We start from the raw sequence: 22,938 nt of genomic DNA on the forward strand, positions 1-22,938 counted from the left end.
TTCCCAAGGGCCGCCCACCGAGTCTAAGCCGCATTATAGTCATTAGGCTCCCACACGTTCAGCAAACATCGGCGAACCTCAGGCAACAGAGCGACCCCAGTGACACATTCCATGACAGCATGCACCCGGCGCCAATACTCCGCCACCTCACAGCACTCCCAGAGAACATGGAGAAAAGTGGCGCTGAGCCCACAGCCGCGCCTACAGAGCCCGTCTTCAGAAAAACCCATCAAAACTAAACAAGGGCCCGTCACGTAGACACGGTGGAGAATTTTAAGCTGGACAAGACGGAGACGCGCGGGTATGGCCACCTCCTTAGGGTAGGACAGCGCAGACTGTCAATCCTCATCGTCCAGTTCCACCCCATCCCCGCCTCCCGAAGACGCACGAGGAGATCCGCCCGAATGTTTATTAGTTTTTTATAGATAAGGGAAATAGTACTGTCGGGCAAGTGACCGTCGAGTATGCGGTCCTCGAGTGGCGAAGACACAGGGACTGCAGTCTCAGCCCCGAAGGCCGAGAGCAAGGCGTGCCGAACCTGAACGTACCGAAAGAACTCCCTCTCACTCAATTCGTACTCACTCTGCAGCGCAGCAAAGGATTTAACCGCACCCTTCACCCAGAGGTCACCTACTTTGCTGATGCCAATCGTGTCCCAACGCTCAAAGCCCTTCGTCGTCCAAAGGCTTCCCAGTCTTTCAGACGCAAACAAGGGGGTCGCACCCGTCAAACGATCATTCCAGCCCATGGCCACATTCGCAGCCTTCCACAAGCGTACTGCAATCTTAGTGGGACCGGTTAAGTTCCTCCCAGCCGATCGAGAGTAAAGCGTTCTGTTAAAGTTGCCGCCAGGCAACAAAAATCTATCCATTTCGAAAGCCGGATTCGGACCAGGTGCGTACGTTGCGTGGTTAATAGCAGATAGCTGGGAAGCCCAATAGTACCTCCTGATGTCCGGGAGCGCAATGCCCCCGTCATACCAGGGGAGAGTCAGTTTTGCAAGAGCAATACGTGCACGACCGTCCCAAACAAGTCTCCTTTGTAAGCTCTCCATTTCCCGGAAGTAGGCCGCCGGAATAATATCAAAGGAGTTCTGAAGTGCGTAAAGGAATCGGGGAAGAGACAAAATTTTAAAAAGTGCCGCACGTCCGAGGGGAGACAAGGGAAGCTTACGCCAACGGGCCACGTCTAACCTCAATCTCCGAAGTGGAGAGAGGAGATTATGCTCGTAGCGGACAGCCGGGTTCAATGAGACGTACACCCCCAGGTACGTAAAGCCGGAGTGGGACGCCTTAATGGGAAAACGAGAAGGCAAGAGAGGAAAGCCACCGGATATAGCATAGACACAAGATTTGGACCAGTTAATGATCAAACCAGAGTTCTTGCCGAAGGAAGTGAGGATGTCAAGAGCACATTGAGTGACTTACGTGGTGAGGTGAGGTACAAAAGAATGTCGTCCGCGTACAACGAAACACGATCCTCGAAGCCAGGAGCCCACTGGATCCCTCTTATCGACGGTTCCCAACGAAGCCAAGCCGCGAGCGGTTCCAAAGCCAAAGCGAAGAGCAGGGGAGACAACGGACACCCCTGCCTAGTGCCCCTCCCAAGAACGAAAGGCCGGGAAACCCTACCATTAACGACAACCTGTGCCAACGGAGCAGCGTATAAGAGTTTAACCCAACTAATAAATCCCGCCCCGAAGCCAAACTTTGCCAGGGCGGCCCAAAGATACAGCCATTCTATCGTATCAAAGGCCATCGTGGCGTCCAAGGAAACCAAGATGGCCGGCTCTGAAAGATATTCCGCCCTTGCAAGTACGCCATGTAGGCGCCGCAAGTTAAGGGCCGTATTCCGGTGCGGGATAAAACCGGATTGGTCCGGATGCACCAGATCACAAATAACAGTAAGCAGGCGGTTAGCAAGAACCTTGGCAAGGATTTTCGGCTCGGCGTTCAACAGAGAAATAGGCCTGTACGAGGCGCAACGGTCCCGAGGCTTACCGTCCTTGGGAATCACGACTATAGTGGCCAGACGTTGGTCATCAGGGAGAGAACCAAGTTCAAGCGACTCCGAAAACATACGACAGAGAAATGGCGCAATTTTATCCGGTTGCAGTTTATAGAGTTCAATCGGGAGTCCGTTGGGGCCCATAGCCCTGCCTGAGCGAAGGGAACGAATCGCGGTAGCAATCTCGTCGACCGATAGTGGGGCATCTATCTGCTCACGCTCATCCACCGACAGGCAGGGCAAAGCAATATCCTTCAACAAGTGACGAGAGTCAGCCTCATCTCTAGCAGACACCGGGGAGTACACAGCACAGAAGTAGTCAGCAAAACACTCCACAATCTCACCAGGGTCAGTCACACTTACTCCCTCCGACGTCTGAAGCACGGGGACCACTCGATTCACTCTCTCCTTCTTATCAAGCCAAGCAATCAATTTACCCGCCTTATCCCCAGCATCATACAGTCTACCCTGCTGTTCCCTATATATTGTCCGAGCAGCATCCGTAACAAGGGACTTATATTCGAACTGCTTCAGGCTGAGGGCGTGGAGCCCGTCCTGAGTGACACCCGTCGCCAAGGCAGCCTCCAACCCCATTATCTCAGCCTCCAACGCAACCACCTCCCCGTTCTTAGCTTTCTTGGTCTCCACGATCAGGGATAGGGCGTGTCCTCGGAGAACCGTTTTGAAAGCCTCCCACAGGGACACTGAGGACAAGACTGACCCCTCATTCTCAAGAAAATACTGATCAAGCGACTTAATGAGACCCTTGCGAATCTTGGGGTCACGCAAGTACCAGGGGTTAATGGGGGCGATCCGCCCGGCGGATCGCATCCCGGTATCGAAGAGGAGCCACAATGGGGAATGATCGGAAATGCCCCGGGCCAGGTGCTTATCCTCCCGGACCCGGGTGGTCTGGGCCGCGGGCATAAGAAAATAATCTAGTCTGGAGAGACTCCCGTGGGCCCCGGAGTGGAATGTGTACTGACTCTGTGTCGGATGTATCACCCTCCAGCAGTCCACTAGACCAAAAGTGTCCAAGAACCCGCCGAGCCACGCCTGGGCGGCAGAGAGGGCTCTGGGGGGGTAACGATCCAACTCGCCAGAAATCACGGAATTAAAATCCCCACCCACAAGCAAGAGACTGTCAGGAAATTCAAGTAACATACGACCCACATCCGAGAAAGTGGAGGTTTGGAGGCCCGGGGGAACATAGACCGAAACCAATGAAAGAGTCTGCCCCTCCCACCGTCCAGTCAAGGACGCATAGCGCCCTCTATCATCAAGAGTGACTTTGTCAATCTCAAGCGGGAGGGAAGATCGCAGCAAGATGCCCACCCCTCTGGATCCAGTGGTGAAGCCAGAGTGTGCAACCAGTCGGTAGCCCCCCCTGTTCATAGCATGACATACATTGCCCACCAAGTGCGTCTCTTGAAGAAATACCACATCAGGGGCCAATCAGCGCAAATATTGCAACACAACCCCACGTTTGATACGGTCCCCCAATCCGTTGACGTTCCAAGACATCAGTTTCAACCCGTCCCCCCACATCCCAACACAAGAAGCTGGAGTCCCCGGGCACGCAGCCAGACACCTGAAACTGAAAAGGAACAAACACACCGCCTTGAAAAGAAAAAACACACAACCCAACAACCACTGCCACCCTCCCACCCCCAGATCATTGCAACTCCCCCCACCCTGCACCCCTGCGGACTATACAGCCCCCCCAACTTGCAGTGTGCCTGTCGCCCTAACAATCCCATGCTACAAAAAGACCCTAGAGGAGGAAAGGGACCCGTCCCCACCTGCACCCAAACGAAACATTAATAGACAAAATATACAGTTGAAGTAGAACCTGGCTGGGCGCAGAAGGAAATGTCAAAGTGGAGGACCAAGAATCATTCCTGCAGAGGCCTTCCGCCCTCGGCACCGCCAGTACGCCCGGGTCGTTCGCCCCGGTCCGGCAGGGAATCCAACCAGTCACTCACGGTGTCAGGGCGTTCAAAAAAGATAGTCCGATCTTCATATTCCACACGAAGCCTGGCAGGGAAAAGCATAGAGTATTTGAGTTCCAGATCTCGAAGACGGCGCTTCACCCCCTGAAAGCCCATTCTCTGTTTCTGAACGAGTTGGGTGAAGTCTGGAAAGAAGTTAATGGAGGAATTCTCATATTTAACTGGGCCGTGCACCCTCGAGGCCTGCAGGATCGCATCCCGGTCTCTGTAATGAAAAAGTTTTGCAATGATAGGCCTCGGGGGAGCTCCTGGTCGAGGCCTACTGCCCGGGACACGATGGGCACGCTCCACGGCGAAGAACTTGCTCAGGCCTGAAGGAGCAAGATGATTGAGGATGAGATCTTCGACCATGAGGTCCACCGGACGATTGTCGGAAGTCTCCGGTACACCTATGACACGGATATTGTTGCGTCGTGCCCGACCTTCGAAATCCTCCAGCCGCCGGGACATCGTGTCGTTTGCCGACTTTAGATCGCCAAGAGTTGCCTGGAGGTCTGATACATCCGTAACAAGAGTGGATGTCCTCCAGTCCAGCGACTGAACCCTCTCGTTAGTCTTAGAGAGATCTGCCCGAATTAACGTAACATCAATGGCAACCGTGTCAATTTTACGGGCCAGAGCCTCGTACTGCTGGGCGATGGTCTCCCTTATGCCGTTGATGGCGCCCATAACGTCCTGCAGCGACAATTCCGTGGGGACGGACGGGCCCCCACCGGAGTCCTCCACGACGGCACTTGCTGGCCCGGGGGATCCTTTACCCTGGGTATAACGATCCATGATGTTACTCTGGACTGGTCCCCCACGCTGGGATGTCTTGGTCCTCCGTTTCTCGGGATCCCCCTTGCCCGCCATGTTGAGCGATGCTCACCGGTGGGGTCCGCCCGGACCGATAGCTAAGGGGCGCCAGCAGGTCAGACACAGACTGTCCGAGGGCCCGCTCGAAAGAGTTGAGAAAAAGGTACAAATCAGTCCAGTACAAAGGCCTGAGGACGCCCCAGCCGCGCGAAGTAGCTCCTCGATCAGGCCATGCAGAAGTGCAAAAGCGAAACTGAAAGTGGGGGCGCGGTCATTGGCAAGGCTCCGATGCCGTTGTTGTTCAACTACTCCCCGGCCCCACAGTTCACCAAAGCACCGGGCACAGCTTCCAGGTGGGCCTCCAAAATGCAAGACGCTGTATTTCAGGTCTCCCAGGTCCGATTTACATTCTGAAAAGAGTTATGGATTCAGCCAAGGTTCATCTTCCAGAATCCGTCCACAAATCCAGGATAATGTCAGGATAAGTTGCGAGGAGGGGCAAGGGTCCGGGGAGCCCTGTGCTCACGCGACCATCTTGGATGCGCGCGAAGCTCCTCCCTCCCCAAAAAAAAAAGAGCATTGTTGTTCTACCTTGACTGTACAAAAGAGTTCCACATGGACAACCAACTATTTGTATGTTAAGTAGGAACAAAAAAAGGGCAGTGCAGTGCAGAAATTAAAATTTCGCACTGGGTTGTTACCTCTATCAAGATCTGCTATGCCCTGCCTAAGAGCAGCCTCTTAAGGCCCTACAAGCTCATTCTACCAGGGGGAAGGCTGCATCCACTGCGGTAGCTCGTGGAGTGCCAGTCCTGACCATCTGTCAGGCTGGAACATGAGCTTCACTGCACACGTTTGTTAAACATTACTGCCTGGACAGTCGAGTCCACAGGGATGGGCATTTCACTTGTTTGGTCCTGCAGGACTTTCTAGTCTAGTAATTTTACTGCAGCCCACCGCCAGGTAAGGAATCTGCAGCTAGAAGTCTCTATCAGATGAACAAGTTACTTACCTTCGGCAATGCATTATCTGGTAGAGACAATATTTAGCTGCAGATTCCTTAGTGATCACCGATGCCTCCCCACTCTGCAGACTCATTTATAGGACTAGGGTTGATCGCCTTTTCAGCACCCTAGTTTGGACACACACTAGTCAGTTTACTTCATGGCTCTGTTCTTCTGGACATGAAAAACATAAAGTAATTAGCATTAGCCTGAATGGCATCTATATAGGTGACTGCGACGTCACATCTGGCGCCAATGATGCCACGTGAAGCTGAATAGAGCCACCCGACGGTGCGCAGGGGTAGAGCTTACACACAAGTTTCCGGATCCATTCTGACGCATGAGAATTTCAAAGGTAAGGAATCTGCAGCTAAATCTAGGTATTGTCTTTACCAGATAATGCATTACCGAAGGTAAGTAATTTGTTCTTTACTTCCTCAAGTAAATCATCTTGATTTTCAGACATTTGGCTAGACATGCGAGACACAAAACCCGCCACAGCGTTTTTTTTTACTGGTTAGTACTCAATGTTATATATAAAATCTGACACTTTCATTGAAATTTGGGCCAACCGAGATGACACATTGTCTATACCTCATCATTGGGTCAACCCGACCCCTAAAAGTCAGAGTGGGCTCAACCACAGTGTTGGGAGATCTTATAATATATCAATGACAGAGGGGGTTTAAATAAAATACCTCAGGCATATCCCCAGTTTCCCTTTATTATTTGTTCTGTCTGGGTAATTAAGATCATTTAAAATGGGTCTTTATTGGAGTTTTATGGTCCTAAGACCCTAGTGCCGACATGTTTCAGTCCAGAGTGGCCGTAAAGGTCCAGGACTTTCTTCAGGGCAAACCATAGACCCCTCTATGTGAGTGTGAGAATTAGGGAAGTCCCTATCCTGTCAGTAAGAAGGGGCAGAGTAGCTGCTCCGCATGAGATGTTTTTTGAAAAAAGTGTGTGTCAACTGCCAGGCTCCATCTGAAAAGAGAAATGCAGACAAACACCTAATAAAACATCACAGGCAGATTTGCTGCCGTGCTCACAATCCACCTAGGGTGTGGTGAATTCCGCATGGTGAGTATGCCTGGATTCATATGCATGCTTCTAGTTAGAGGTAGATCTCCTCAATGTGCCACTCAGATCCAACTCACTGTAACATATTATTTATATGTGACAGGCTTACTGTGGTAGTGGCGAGTTTAATCGCATCCTAGTGTTATCAGCGTGAAGTCTGATTTTTTAAAAAAAGCGTGCAACATGTGTGTTCAATCTCAATTGCACCAAATAAAGTCTATATTCAATTGGGTATCGAGTTTTTATCGGAACATACTCGTGAGAAACAATGAAAGCCAGCTAGATTTGTGCTATGTGTTACAATAAAAAGCATTGTTTTATAGGGTAGAACTAGCATAAGAAAAGTTCAAAGCAATAATATGATTTGTCTTGCTTGATTTTATGTGTGATACTGTCAAATCAAACTCAACTACTACAACAAAGCAGATAGATGAAATATTCTCCCTACGTATAGAATTAAATTAATAGATTGTTAATTTGCTTAGATTTTAAAATGACATTTGTTTTACATTTCATGTTTTTGTATGCCAGTGGCCGTTGTGTTTACATGTTTAGGTATTTTTACCTTTAGATTGGCATTACAAACATCAGAGATCAAAAGAAAATTACTGAGGCTATCAGAGAGATGCAAGTCGAAGAGATACGATTTGGGGACCTATCAGAGCTTATGAACATAGAATCCAGGTAATATTTAAAACATGTGGTTATTCTACTTGAATAGTAACTAGAAAATACAAAGCTGCTTGTGAGTCAGAATAGAGGTAGGGTGATATAGCACAAGGTAGCCCTCCAAGCTCATCTGTCGTTACTTGTGTACGTTTCTGATTTTCATATCAATCAAGCAAGTGTGCATTCTCTTTTCTTTTCTAATACCTCCTCTGAAACTGAAAGGATTCCTTGCACTCTGCAACATTTAAGCTGGATAAGACAAAGTGTTTTATCCTTTTCCAAGTACTCGTCTTAGTAAAAGGCCTCCAAGACACATTTGCTTTTTGGATCATATGTGTTTCATAATTGTTCAGGATTTCTTTTCACTATAAACCAGAAGTATTCCTTTTTAAAAATGTTTTCTTGGGGGGCGTGGCCTGCGGAGCTGCGAAATGGCCTCTCTGTGAGTGAGCTCCGCTGGCCGAGAATTAATCCTGCTGTTTTCCGGTCATTTGGAGGGCTTCTACGCGCTGCACATTCATCCACTGAAAGCGGACATTGAGCAGAGCCGATCGATGTGACCTGTGTCCCTGGGCTTCACTCCAGGGCCGAGCTGTGCACCTCGCTGATTCAGGGCTGGCGACGCACACTCACCTTGCTGCAGCACGGGAGGGCTGGACTGAAAATTGAGACTTCCCTTTTGATCGTGAGCCTGGAGGTAAGACCCGATCCTTCTGCAGCGCTGCGCTGACCTGTTAAAGGGACCCCGTCCACCCTGCTCAGGCCTGAGAGAGGAGGCGCAGCGGCAAAGTGATGGTGTGGTGATGGGGGAGGCGGCAGCGCCATCCAACAGTCCGAGGGAGTGTGGAGCCTGCCTGCTGTGTTGCGCTGGTGACCCGTCTATCGAGCGAAGCCCTGGCCACTGCTGCATTGGGTGGATCTATGTCTGGGGACTAGCCTGGCGCCGGCAACGCCTCATGCGCCATTTTGTAGTGGTGAGCTCGTGTTCGTCACAGCGACCATTTTGATGTGGAGGGCGCGATTATGGTCTGCCTAACTGAGATGCCAAGTGTATGTGGGTCCAGCTGGTGAGACGCTCGGTGGATCTTGTCTTGCCGTTGCTGTGGCTTGGTCGGCTGGGGGACCCCGGGAGGAGCAGTGACTATCTGTAGTGTGTATCACGCCCTGCTAGCGCATCCATGGTCTGACAGCGGTGCGGTGGCTCACCTGGTGTAGTGAAGACAGGGTTTTTGCCTGCATACATTGCTATGTTAGCATAAGCGTTTTAGTTGTTAACGCCATCGTGCCACTGCTTTTGCCCACGACACTACAGGTAGCTGTTATTATAAGTAAAACTGCTTGCTTGCTTTTCTTCACATGAGAACGGTCTGTTTTTCACATCGCTAGACGTGCACCGCGACCTTAGTCTGAACACTGTGTGCAGAAACCGTCAAGGTCAAATAACAATGTATGCTGTTGAATTCAGGTTGATTGGCCCACGCTCTAGACACAACAAGCACACAGCTGCAGATATCTGAAACTCGGGTGCCTTTAATATTGCATTGCATGCATGATGCTGGCACTCTCGGAGAAAACCTTTCCAAACACAGAGAGCAGTGCTGATCCTGTGATGTGATTCACCTAAGCTGATCTTGGAGGTATGAGGTTCCCCATTCACACCCAGAGACCTTCTATTATTATTATAAAACTAGCTTATTAGCCGGGGGAGGGTGGTACAGAAGGTATTATAGGACCTGTTTCCACTATCATTATAATATGATTTCTCCCTTTGTTTTCTATGGAATTGTAACAATGCTGATGGTTTTATTTCTGATCATTTGCTTGCTTATGTTAGCCCAAGTACTGCATCTTAGAGCACGTAGTTAAAAATAAACGTTTTAAACTTTTCCGTGTCTCTGATTACTCATGTTGTGGACTGATATGAGAATAACAACGAAAAGGCGTTCTTGATTCCCACCATTCCTGAGAGTATTCTAAGCTGCTTGTTCTGGGTTGTCTAATCATTGGTAGCTTCGATATGGTACGGAGAACGAATGAGACACTGATGCTAGTCGGATAGGGCTTCTAGGTACTGAGGTGAGTTTTTTGGTACACCACAATTCACTGAGGTCTTGGTTTCCTGCGCATAGTTCTGTGCATGAGCAGAATCCCCGCAACACTGGCTGCGCACGGAATCCTAGGAAATTGGGATATATATGCTGCAGCCCATGAAGTCCTGGCGCGAAGTTATCTCGAAGAACACGCAAGTTGTCCTCTGATGGTGCTAGAGGCTCCGGTTATCGAAGAACATGTATTTGTGTTTACTTTATTAGATTGGATGGCTGAATCATTTATTGAAGATTACAAGGACTTCCTCTTGGAGGCTGTTGCAACATATACTGTGCCTATATGTTGATGGATTAAATTGGCAGTTGTCCATCTTCCGCACATACTAACTCGAATTTTTTTACTTTGTATTTTTTACTCCAGGCTGGGCTATATATCGTCCCTGAATGATTTTTTGTTTAAGTTTTCCCGACAAACCTTTCGAACTTTTCACTACCAATTATACGGATTGGCAATATATGAACTTGGTTCTGTCTCACTCGAACTTGAACTCTGCGTTCCTAAATTGCTTCCCTATTTTGTTCGTGGTCCGATCAAGGGAGGGTGTAGTGAAGACAGGGTTTTGCCTGCATACATTGCCATGCATACATTGCTATGCATACATTGCTATAAGCGTTTTAGATGTTAACGCCTTCTTGACACTTTGCTGCTTTTGCACACGACACTACAGGTAGCTGTTATTATAAGGAAAACTGCTTGCTTGATTTTCTTCACATGAGAACAGTCTGTTTTTCCCCTTGGGCAGTTGTGCATGAGTGGCCCTCTTCTGGCACTGTGTCGGAAAACCCTCCTGGTCGTTCTCTGGGGCTGAGGGTGTGCAGAGCTCCTGAGGATCCTCGTGCTGCAGGTGTGCAGGTCGAGTGGGTGAGGCAGTCACCAGTGTGTCATTACTGCTGTGAAGCACTGGCGTTATCGGGAAGCAAGACGCAAAACAGCCGAAGCTAAGCTTTGACCAGCGGAGGACCACGAGTCTCATGGAATCGGACCGCGAGGCCTGTGCGTAGAGACCTGCGGAGTCACAGATGGAGGATCGGGGGAAAGACCTAGGGACTTTGATGCTCGAGATGCGGTCTAGTCTGCGGAACATTGACACTAAGTTAGATACGCTTACTACTCAACTCAATGTCGTCAAGACCCAAGTAGGTTCTCATGAAACCAGACTTGATATTCTGGAAAATAAGGTTTCCGACTTCCACGAGTTCCAGGTAGAAACGAAGGAATAGCTCCTACAGATGGATAAAGTGCTGGGTCTCATTTGTGCCAAAAATGAGGACTTGGAGGCGAGGTTGTGCCGCAATAACCTGCGCATCACGGGCATACCGAAGACCACAGCCATTGCCGAAATGGAGACGTATGTGACTGACCTGCTCCGAGAACTCTTTGACACTCACCTCTCTGCTGTGTGTGCGGTTGAGAGGGCGCACCAAGCCTTGGGCCCTAAACCACCAGTGGGGGCTGCACCCAAACCCATACTGGCCCGGATTCCTAATTACCAGGACAGAGACCTTATTCTGCGACTCGCACGTGAGAAAGGGAAGATCACGCATAAGGGCAATCAAATCTTTCTATCCAGACTTCACGCCTGCGGTGCAGTCGGCACGGCGTGAATTCTTGCCGGCTAAACGTATCCTGCTACAGGCCCAGATTCCCTACTCGCTGCTATACCCGCCCAAACTCAAGGTCACCCACAACGGAACTGCACACTTTTTTACAGATGCCAAGTCCACCCTCAAATTCGCAAAGCACATTGGTGGTAAACAGTCAAAACAGGGCACCAGATCTGTGGCCTCTGCCGAGGACAGGCTAAGTGACAACGATTGATTGGCTGCTGGACTAGTTGTATTTTATTTTCTGGATGCTTTGATCTATGTTGTCGGGTGAGGGAAACAGTGTGGGATTTAGCTATGTTGGGGATTGATTGCTGTGTCCTAGTTCTATTTTGCAATCCTTCACATAGGAAGCAGCTGGTCGCATAATGGGTTGGCCCGTGGGGCGGACTTGGCAGGCTTTCTGGCGGACCGGGATGGGTTGGTCCGTGTAGGGCCGAGCTGCGTTGTATGTTCTGCACAGGCCTCTCAGGTCAATGGTACAACATGTGGATGCTATGTTAGCCTTATTTGTAACATTGGTTGAACTCTCTGCAGTTTCTTGGCCACCCTGTTATGTCAGGGGAGTACGCTTGAGGTTCTGCGCCCCTGTGAGAAGTCTCCCTTTTGCTAACCATTTTCTAATGATGTTGAGGGTGGGTTCTCTACAAACTGTTTGGGGGGTTGGTGTGGGTCGGAGATGGTTCTAATGTTTTTAGCCAGTATGACACTATTTAGATCAATTATTTGCACCTGGTGGTTCAGGAGTATGTCAGATTACCCTCACCTAACTGTACCTTTACAAAGCAAACAGCCGTTCACCACTCTACCAGCTTGAACATTTTAACGTGGAACCTTCGGGGATTGTATTACGGTAGGAAATGCAGGCTAGTGCATGCCTTAAAAAAAAAATGTTTTCTGAATTTATTTAGGTGTTTACGTTCTCATAATTTAGATCTTACAAGCTGGTGAACACTGGCAAATAATTTATACTAGTGTTTTACACCGTGCGTTCCCAATTAAGTATAAATATGTAGTTGAGCTAACATAACACATCACTGTTTTAGCAGTGACATAATATGAGAAATAAACTTAAGGTCACATTTGTTGGGTTGAATGTGTTGAGGAATTGCATGGGCTTGTAGGGTGGGTGGTTGGTTCATTTGAGCCATTTTTATTTATTGTAATACAAAAACGTTTTTAAAAAACAAGCAAGATTATGAAAATATATTTTTTGTAAATTAAAGAGAATATTTATGCAAGGAAACTGAAGCTTCCATCACTACTCCACATTGAATTTGCAGTGCTTGCAGGGAAGATGCTGAAGTGATGGAAAGTGGAATGGACTACTTAGCAAGAAACATTCTTCCATTCAGTATGTTGAATGTACCAGAATGATTTACCCCCATTCTGGTCCTTTCTGTGATGTCCAGCAAAAGGCAAGCAATCATCTCTAATCCAGCTTCAGTGCTTTTAGGGGAGATTCTTGGCGGAGTACTAATACATTTCTAATGTTCACTTGGCTGCATAGAAGTTCATGCAGTGCCTGGCAGTAGTCTCCACTCTTAAGAAATTCCAAACATCTGCGACCAAGTATACCACAGAACCTATGGCTATGCTTACTCATTAAAGATCTTGTCCGGATCATAGAGACTAGTGCTTGTGGTAAGGGGGGCTTCACTTTGCAGCTGATTGTGTACCTTACAGTGCCATGTCGGTTAATGGAAGTGGCAACGCCTCAGCTGCTCAGCTGCACTCTGCATCCTTCACGCAGCAACTCCATAGCAGGACAGAACTGCTTTCAGCAAACCTACAGACACTTGCACTCAGCCTCATTCTCACTTGCGCACACCTCCTGTATCTGCATAAACAGAATCGGTGGTCTGGCTTTCTCCCACATTGCACCCAAAATGTGGAATAACCTCCCTCTACACATCAGGGCCTCCTTGCTTCCTGAATTCCACAAGAAGCTGAAGACCTTGCTCCTCAACCGAGTCTCTGAGGCTAGCACACACTCAGCACCTTCAGCCTATGCACCCACTCCAGCACTTGGATAACCTACTGGGTGATAAGACATGCTCTACTAATCCATTGAGTTTCCCCCCCCCCCCCCCAAATTCTGTTTATTGAGGTTTTATCATTCTCGTTACATTACCATGTACCACATTTGCATTACAATGACTCAGTTACAATTAATATGTCATAAGTAATATAAGCACCATACAACACTAAATAATGCAAGCTCAGTGTAGGATGCTTAAACACCAGCTACTCCCTGTCTTGGTGTACAGTTGGGCTGCGGGGGAATACGAAGGGGCAATAGCGCATGTGTGATATGGGTCCTGACATATGGGAGTGAAGTCTGTAGGTGGGAAGCCTGTGGCTGGAGGGATAAATTGAAGCCCCTGGAGCCTGGTAGTGAAGGTTACGAAACCTCTGTGTGAGAACTGCAGGATGAAGGAGGCTAAGGGAAGTGTTAAGCAGTCTTATGTGGAAAAGGGGTATTTTATGTAACAGCACAAGCGTGACCTGAGGCAAAGGGGTTTCAGGGGAGTCCTGTTTGGATGGGGGATCTATTGGAAGTGGTGATGTCTGCTGCTGTCGCCAGTGGCGCTGCACCCACTGCTAAAAGGGTGGTAAGGAACAGTGGCACTTCGCTGCAATGTGGGCTAACAAGTGGAGCCTGGGGGCCAAGAATGAGGAGGGTGATTAAGCGTTCAAATAGATTTAGCATAAAATAACTGAGAAGGTGCACGGCCCACCTTCCATAATCCAGAGTCCTTCCATGAACATACTTTGAGGACAAAGCAACATGTGTCGCTTTTTAAATCCTCTTTGAGTTATCAGCAAGGCGTCCACATATTTTGCAAATGTTTTGTACTTCAGTGACATACTGTTAGAAAGGATACCTGTTATTTTTTTAAATCATGTTTTTCAGTGTTTCCAAGAGTCTTTGGAAAACCTAAAAGGGGGAGTACCAGTAATTGCAAGCCACTACTCTGATTGTACTGGTAGCCCATAGTTCCCCATCCTTCAGACAACACATCCACTTTACCCTTCTCTGTTTGTTCCCTTAGGCATAGACATAGATGAGAGCCGGGCTGTTGCAGTGGGTAGGTGTCCACTTTAAAACCTTCAGGTTGGAGAGTGTGTGGTGTGCATGTGCCCAGCTGTTGTACACACTTAAGTGTAGAGGAAGGGTTGGATTTATGGATTACAAGTACAAAAGTCACTACAGCTTCTATTCTTTAAAATCTTTTTCAGTAGAAACAGAGGAGGATATCTCTCCCCGCTGTCTACATATTCTACTCTTATGAAATACTAGAAAATTTGAAATTTCAAGCATACACATAAAATGTTTTTAAAAAAATGAAGAATTTGTAGCAATGCTTTTCAGATCTAAAAACAACTGAACATCTCTCCCTTCTTTCCTTATGCATATCTCTTAATACTGTCAGTAAACCTTTAAGAGAAACTACTGTCCTGGAACACTGATGTTCATCATTTGTATGCACCATAGATTTACTTATACACTGAGAAATTGACTGGAAAGTTAGAAGAATGGATGGAGGCTTACATACTGGAGCTAAATTCCTCCAATGTTTATATCCCTAGATTTACTATCATTTTGGTTCAGTTATAGTCGTGCATTTCCTCTAACAGAGATCTTAGCGGTGGCAGGAATCAGAAACACAATGAATATCGAGTAATAACTTATAGAAATGTCCTGCGAAAAGATTTATGAACGATTACGACTTTTATTACTAATGTTGAAAAGTTGTAAAAAACGAGGACATGGTGAGAAAAACTTTGTAAGCTTTCCACTAAAGGCCATTGAAGAGAAACTTTAACATAATGGAAAGCATTTGTTTGGAAAACATGAGTCACTGTCGGGTCTTTTCTGTGCAAACAGACTTTGAAGCCTTCTGGACCTTTCCTCAGTTTAGCACAGGTCAAAATAGTTTACCATTTTACTCATTTGTCTAGAGCCCACTGTTCCTTTGGGGGTTATCTCAACACAGTTTTGAGAAGGGCTCAATAAGCTTTCATCTGATAAACTGAAGTTTATAGTCATGGCTTTTATATCGCTGGAGATGGATCTTGTACAGTCTTTAAAACTCATAATTCTGGTATTCAGAAGTGCAAGTGCAGCACAACTTCCCCTTGGTATCTAACAGATCCAGTAACTTACGTTTACATATCTTGGCACCGGATAGCTCCACTGCTGTTTTTTTACTGAAATCATGCCTGAGTCATGTAGCACTAGGTAACTCCCCTCTCTTCTAATGGTAAGATACCTCACTCTAGACTCTTTTATAGATGGCTTTTCAGGGAGAGTGTTGTTCAGCGCCCACGCTAAAGTTCAGCATTGCCGAAGGTGATCCAGATACTGTTGAAGGCATCAAGAGTTTCTGGTTTTGAATTTACTGTTGAGCCAGACTGGAGCTTGAGTGACATTACTGGAGTGGCCATGTGTTCCTGTTTAATATGCCATGTCAACAGTATACCTGCTGTGTTGTCCTCTGCCTATGTAAGAGCACGTTTAGGCCACTAAATCTAAACAACAGCTCAGTGTTTACCCATTGTTTCCTCAAGTGCTCTTTAATTCATGGGATCTAGGACCAGTCCCCTCTCAAGATGAGCCAGAGCTTCCTCAACTTTGTGGATTTCGAGCTCAGTCACTCTGTGAGCACCCACCGCTGATTCAATGCAAATACTCAAAGGTCTCCCTTTCCTCCATAAGTGGCAAGGCTGTACCGGATTTCTCTGTAAAGTAGTTAGTGATGTGTTCAGCTGTTGTTGCCCGGAATGCCAAGCCTTCCAAGGACTCACATTGGAAATGGCAGGTTGATATTGTCAGAGTCAACTTGTCCTATTGAAATGAGCCTAACAGCGGGTTAGGATCAGAGATAGTTCTGCCTAAATATTTGGTGTGTGTTACAAGAACACTGACTGAGTCGCAGCATAGTATCCGGTCAGCTGAACGTATAAGTCTTGAGGGCTGAATAGTAGGGGTATACCTTCATACCTGGGAGAGTGGGATCTGTCTAGGTTTATGTCAAGGGCATAATTAAAGTCACCTTATAGAATATAAGGGATACCAGCCTATTGTGCAAGATGATCGTATAAACTAGTTTTTTTCTTATAATCAAAAATAGTATTGTTTTATGCATGAACAACAGGGATAACAAACAGTATGCAATACAGAGCATTTCAGTAATACAATAGCAAATAGGAGACAAAGAGGTAGTGATGTTTCATTCACCAACAAAACCGCACCATGTGTAAGAATTCGCTGTCATCCTTCATGCATTTAGGAAATGCGAAGGAGAAGAGTGCGCCCATCTTCCACAACCGCTGATGGGTACAATTTGAGTCAAGCAGGCATTTTAATAGAATCTGGCGTAAACAAGAACGAATGACCAGCTCCTGTGCGGGCCCTACTGACATTCATTTTATTTGAAAGGTTTTATAAACCGCAAACATGACCTGTCCGGGTATCAGAGCGCTGGACCCAAAGCATGATGAATGGGGATAGGTATCAAATTGTCCATGCAGGTAGTCGGGTAAGTAGTAACACAAGAAGAACAATCAAGGTAAATGAAGGTATCATGCAGAATGAATGCATCATTAAACATTAAAGCTGTAGACCAGAAAAATAGTTAGTTCAGGTGTCTTCCGGTCTATCATTGCAGGTATCTATTCAGGAGCAACCCTTTAACTTCTTTTTTTTTTTATGTGGCAATCGAGGGGTTAGATCTGATTTTGGGAGGAAGAACGTTGCAAATTCTTAGAGCCAGGCCAGCGAAGGCCCAGTTATAAGTTCTTTTATTATTGAATTTTTGTGGTTTCAGTAGAAGATTATTAGAGCTTCTTAAGGATCGATTTACTCTGGATAGTTAACCCTTTTTTTGCCAGGTAAATTGGAGTGCTATGGTGAAGCGCTTTGTGCGCCAAGCAGGCTATCTTGAAATTAATGCTTGCTTCGAAATGGAAGCCACTTGAGATAAATTAAGTCTGGTGTGATGTGTGCTCATTTTCTTGGGCCCGTGATGAGTCTGGCCACAGGATTTACAGTAGCCATTAAAGGAGCCAGTTTGGCTTTGGGATGTCCAGCCAGGTCAAAAATTCTGTGATCTAAGCTGGAAATAACTAAGGATTGGACTGCAAGCTTCATGACGTCAGGAGCACAGAAGGGTTTGTTTTTCCTTAACACGTTGGGGATTAACTCCTCTAGTTGTTTCACTTACGTGGTCTTGCATATTCAGGTGTTTGTCCAGATTTATGCCTAATAATCTAGTGGAATCTACAACATGAGGAGTGCAATCGAGGGCCGTTAATTGTTTGAGCCAGTCCTACATAGGTGTAAAGTGGTTGTGTGGGGAAATCAGTAGGAATTCGGCTTTCAAAGTATTTAGCTTAAGGTGATAGTGAGTTAACCAAAGTTAAGTTTTCACAAGTGCAGAGTTATGATGTCATCCGGTGTAGAAATTTGCGTACATTTGATAATGTATGTTCGATTGGTTCCGAATTTCGGTGAGATGTCTCAGGAACAAGTTGAAGAGCGTGGGTGATAGTATAGATATTTGAGTCACTCCAATTGATACTGGGGTACTGTTGGAGAGGGAATGGTGGACTTTAACTCTTTGGGTTCTATAATGTAGGAACAAGGCAAACCAATTTAAGACTGGTCCTGATATTACCATCCTTTTTTCAAGTAGCTCAATCAAGTTGTCACGTTTGACCGTGTCAAACGCTGAGGAAAGATCAAGCAGGATACAGTAGTCCAGATGGGCCAATTCACCCATACCACTTGGCTTGAAGGGCTGCGAAGGAGTCCAAAGAGTTGACGACCAACGAACGGTTCATGTGTGAAATACCACCAGCAGAAATGAAATTACCTGGGTTACAAGAGGGTTATTTTCCGGTGGCTCAAGTGATGGTGATTGGTACACCATCAGCGTGTATGCTACTGCAAATATCTGTAAAACTGGTGCTCAAATTCCTCGTGGAGGGCCTGGACTGTCTTAATTTGTGATCCAACTCAGGCATCTCTGAGTTGGGAGATGCTCATGATGTCCCACCGCTCAAACCCATCCAAGCCAGACACCTGGGGAAGCCAGTTACCGTGCCACAGGGAGTCACCTGCGTATGTCTGTGGTCCAAGAAAGTGGCTCTTGTGGCCTCAAGCATGGAGTGAGGAATGGTGTAGCAATATAAGAAACGTAGGATATACTGTTGGCCTTGGAGGCATACCTCTAAGTGGAATGCGGGATCGTCTCAGTTCCCGAACAAACAGTTGTTAATTGTTTAAATTTGTGTGGCCCAGTAGTACAAGCAAAAGTCAGCCATTCTCTTTCTGCCATCATTGGGTGATTGGACACATTTGTGGAAAACTAGCCAGAATTAAGTAACAATAAGGGGAAAGACCTGCAGGGCAAACGGCACTTTCAGTGAGGTTAACGTTTTGAAGAGTGTGACATGGCCTAGAGCGTTGATTGGCATATTAGACTATTTAGCCATATCCTGAGGAGCTTGATGTAATAGTGGTATGAGATAAGGCCAGGACACAAGGCAATAACCACCCCAAGGTATGGGAAGCCAAGTCTTATGGACAGAGAGGTAGTCCTGCCACTCAGTGACCTTACGGCCCCTTTGCAAGGGGACCAGGAGTGATTTCGAACAATTGACTATAAACCTGGATGCTTCTCCATAGAGATGAAGCAACTGGAGGAGCCGAGGCAAGGTAATGTGTGGCAGGCTGACGAATGACAATGTCTGCATATATGTGATGCGATCTTCCGGGATATCTTGCCACTGAAAACCCCAAATTTGAGCATTGCAATGCACCCAGGCTGCCAAGAGTTCAATCATCAAGGCAAAAAGCAAGGGTGAGAGGATGCATTCCTGTCTAGTGCCTCTGCTAACTGAGAAGGGAGGCAACATAATGCTGTTAACTCTAACCTGCGCTTAGGGCAAGCATAGAGTATTTTGACAAATCGTATCCTGGAGAGGACCTGAAACGAGAATTTTCAGTCAAGGAAAAACCCATTTTTAAAATCCAGGAGCATGAGTGAGTCTAGAGTTTTTTTTATCTTCGGTGGTGCTCCATAGCAATGTGCACTCTGCAAATGCAGTGACATGTTCTGAGGAGATGTGTGACGCCACATGGGTCTGGGCTGACAAGGGAAGACTGCATTTGTAAGAACCAGTTACTAAGAATTTTAGCAAACATTTTATTTTCTGCATTGTTAAGTGGTTAAACTAGTCTTCAATTCTGCTTGGTCGATGTCCGGGGAGTAGGTGCTTCCCTGAAGGACCCGGATGCCATTTAGACTACCTCCCTTCCATCTTTGTCAAATGTGGTGCACGGTTAAAAATGAAACTCCTGCCCGCACTACACCAATGCCACCCGGAGTATGCTGAAAAGTTTGAGTTAATTTGGCCCATCCATTTATTTCATTTTTATTGTTTTGTAAAGCACACATCTACCCCTAAGGGTTTCCAGGTGCTTGGCATGATGAAACAAGAGAATTATCTACTTAGAATAGCCATGTCTTCAAATCTTTGCGGAACGCAAGAAGGTTTATACTGTCCCTAAGTTGGGAAGAGAGTTCCACAATTAAAGACCAAGCATGGGAAATGGAACGTCCTCCCATCCGGGCCAGATGGTATCTCGGTACAGTGCAGAAAGCCAAGTTAGATGAACTCAGGGGACGAGGAGTGATATAAGATGACACTATCTCTTGGATGTAGTGTGGCCCTGTTATAGCTTTGTCCTTAAACATATAGCATAGAGGCTTAAATTAGATCCATTTAGAGACAGTCAGCCAATGCAGTTCAAGAAAGAGATGTGAAACTGAAGCGTATTTGGGAAGCTGGTACAGCAGTCTAGCTGCTGAATTCTGGACCATCTGTAGGGGCCTCATGGATGCCTGGTCTATTCCCAAGTATGAGACATTACCGTAATCCAGTCTAGATAGAACTAAGGCCTGAATTACGGTCCTCTGGGCAGATTGGGGGAATCATCCAGATGATCTTCCTCCCCCATTTCAGCACAGCAAAATATCACTATTGCCATCACTTTTGAACCTTATTGAATTGGAGAAACAACAATGTGTATTTCCTGAAGTAATATAATGTATGCCCTTCCGTTTGGTATAAGAATAAATGACATATCTACTGTGAATCTTGTGCATCCCACATATAGTCCAAGTAAGACATCCTCTAGATGTCATGGCTGGTGTTATTTGATCTCTACGATTGGCTCATCGGTCTCGCCCTGCCACCCTGTATGGTGTCTTGCAATGTTGTTTGAGTCCATGTGAGATTGTTCTGCCTTCTGAGCTGAGTGCCAACAAGCTGAACACTAAGAAACTTTAATATTGAAGACATGGAGCAAACAGCTGCATGTCCAAACAATTTTGCTTTCCTAAATTGGTATGTGAAGGGTCAGTCTGTGCAGAGATACGGTCCCAAATCCTGTATTGCTGTAATGAAGGCCATGGTTTTGCTATAAGTGCAATTCATAGCATTAGTGAGCTTACAACTAAATGCAAAAAAGCAGTTTGCAAGTAAGGGGCCCTTAGTCAGTGCCTGTGAAGTAATCTTTGTCCCATGATTACATCATGAATAATCTTCAACTTATTTTTTTTTTGATTCACGGTCAGGATTGCTCCAGGGCTTAAGTACAGCATTTATTCAAACAAGGATAGGTTTTGTACATTGTCTGTATAGTCCTGTACATTGGAGCAGGTATTATCGAAGCATGTGAAGACATAAAAAAGAAAAGCCAGGTCATTCCAGCAGTTGGCTTACGAACCCTACCAGGATCCACTGAACAGAAGACACCAGCGCTGCTAAGACGCAGTGGGCCCTGGCAAAAAAGCCTTGACAGCAGGGGTATGATCAGTAATAGCAATGGCCGCATCCCTCCGGGATTCCAAGCATGCCGCTGCACCATCCCCAAGCTAGAGACCCCAGTCAAACAAGCTGGTGTGCAGCAGTCAGCCAACAATAACTCAAGGGGGGACATAATTCCACTACAAGGACACCACTACTGTCAGGGTGTGTAGAAGGTTGCCGGTTAGGGCCCGCTCTTCCCAAGCAGGCTGGCAAAATGGCAAGTAGCAGGCACAGTGCCTGGCAGCCCCACAATGCTCGCAGATGAAAACAACTATGACTTGGACAGACTGGAGAGCTTACCACATGTGGCATAGGCCCAAGGCCACAAAAACAAGCTGCAAGTGCACGGCACGTTATTGGACTAGCAGCTTTGAAGGGTGTCTGCCTTTATCAACCACTAACAGCTGCCCAATGTCTGCGAATAGTGGGCTGCAGAAATGCGGAATTTGAGGCAGCCATGTTAGGAGCCACTTCAACTTTTTTCCGCCTTCTTGAGAATCCTGGCCACAGCTCTTGTTTTCAGCATCATTCTAGACCAGCTGGGTAATATGCTTTGTTAGACCTGTCAACCTTAGGGTGGTCTTTCCCCCTATGCCCCACCTGACGTTTCTGCCTTCCTCCTCCACTTTTTCTGACCTTGTTTTTGCTGGCATTAGGACTCTGAGCACTTTAATTAACACTGCTAACCAGTGCTAAAGTGCATGGGCTCTCTCCTCTAAACATGATAATATTGGCTTATCCCCAGTTGGCATATTTAATTTAATCTAAGTCCCTAGTAATGTGCACTACATGTGCCCATGGTCTGTTAATAAATGCTACTAATGGGCCTGCAGCACTGATTTTGCCACTCACTTAAGTAGCCCTTCAAATGTGTATCTGGCCTACCATTGCAGTGCCTATGTGTGCAGTTTAAACTGCCATTTCGACCTGGCAAAAAAAAAATGTTTACAAGGCCTAAACCTTCCTTTATAATACATATGTCACCCCTAGGGTAGGCCCTGGACAGCCTAGAGGGCAGGGTGCATGTATTGGAAAAGCAGGACATGTCCATTTAAGTTTTACATGTCCTGGTAGTGAGATAACTCTTAAATTTGTTTTTCACTACTGCAAGGCCTACATCTCCGATAGGATAACATTGGGATTACCTTATTACATTTGATAAGTGTAATTTCCATATGGGAAGAGGTATTTGATTCAGGTTTGGGGTCTCTGTAATCCTATTTTAAAATCCCAGTTTATGGTGAAGTCATGTTTTAAAGTGCAATTCTGAAAATGCCACTTTAAGAAAATTGCAATTTTCTTGCCATAGCCATTTGGTACCTGCACCCTTTCTCTGGTAACATGACTAGGTGTAGTTGGCAGTTAGGCTTTGTGTATTACCCCTAGACAGCCACATACAATGGGAGGTTAGGTGTGATTAAATGGACTATGTCTGGCAGGATGGGAGAGAGGAGCTGGACCCTGCATCACTTACACCTGTATTTAGTCTGTAGCCAGGGCAGGGATTGCATTGCATCTGGTATACTCCGGTATACTCTCGGGTGGACGGAGCTCCTACCCAAATGCCGCCATCCTCCACGGGCGCTTAGCCACGCCCCCTGTGGCGCTTCTTTTAACTAGAAACTTTAAAATTCAATATCTTCAGTTCTACGTATTGGATTCTTGTGGTTTTGGTCTTGTTTTATTTATTAAAACATTGCCCTATTTTTCTAAATCGGTTGTAGGCTCCTTTTGTGATGTGTTTTTAGTGTTTTACTGTTTGAAGTGTTGCAC

At 46.6% G+C, this 22,938-nt stretch overlaps 1 protein-coding gene across 3 annotated transcripts in view; it reads left to right on the top strand.

Annotated features, from left to right (window-relative positions):
* Positions 1 to 22,938, top strand: part of ASZ1 (ankyrin repeat, SAM and basic leucine zipper domain containing 1) — a 1,654,265-nt gene that overhangs the window by 1,296,987 nt on the left and 334,340 nt on the right. For all 3 annotated transcript variants that reach the window (XR_014981315.1, XM_085653129.1, XM_085653130.1), the window contains exon 10: positions 7,470 to 7,582. Coding sequence is in view for 2 of the 3 variants with exons in the window: in XM_085653129.1 (XP_085509255.1) it covers positions 7,470 to 7,582 (113 nt within the window). In the remaining variant the exon portion in view is untranslated. The remainder of the gene's footprint in view (positions 1 to 7,469; positions 7,583 to 22,938) is intronic.

This window comes from Triturus cristatus, chromosome 4_1 (assembly GCF_964204655.1).
Source record: "Triturus cristatus chromosome 4_1, aTriCri1.1, whole genome shotgun sequence".
Taxonomy (NCBI): Eukaryota; Metazoa; Chordata; class Amphibia; order Caudata; family Salamandridae; genus Triturus; species Triturus cristatus.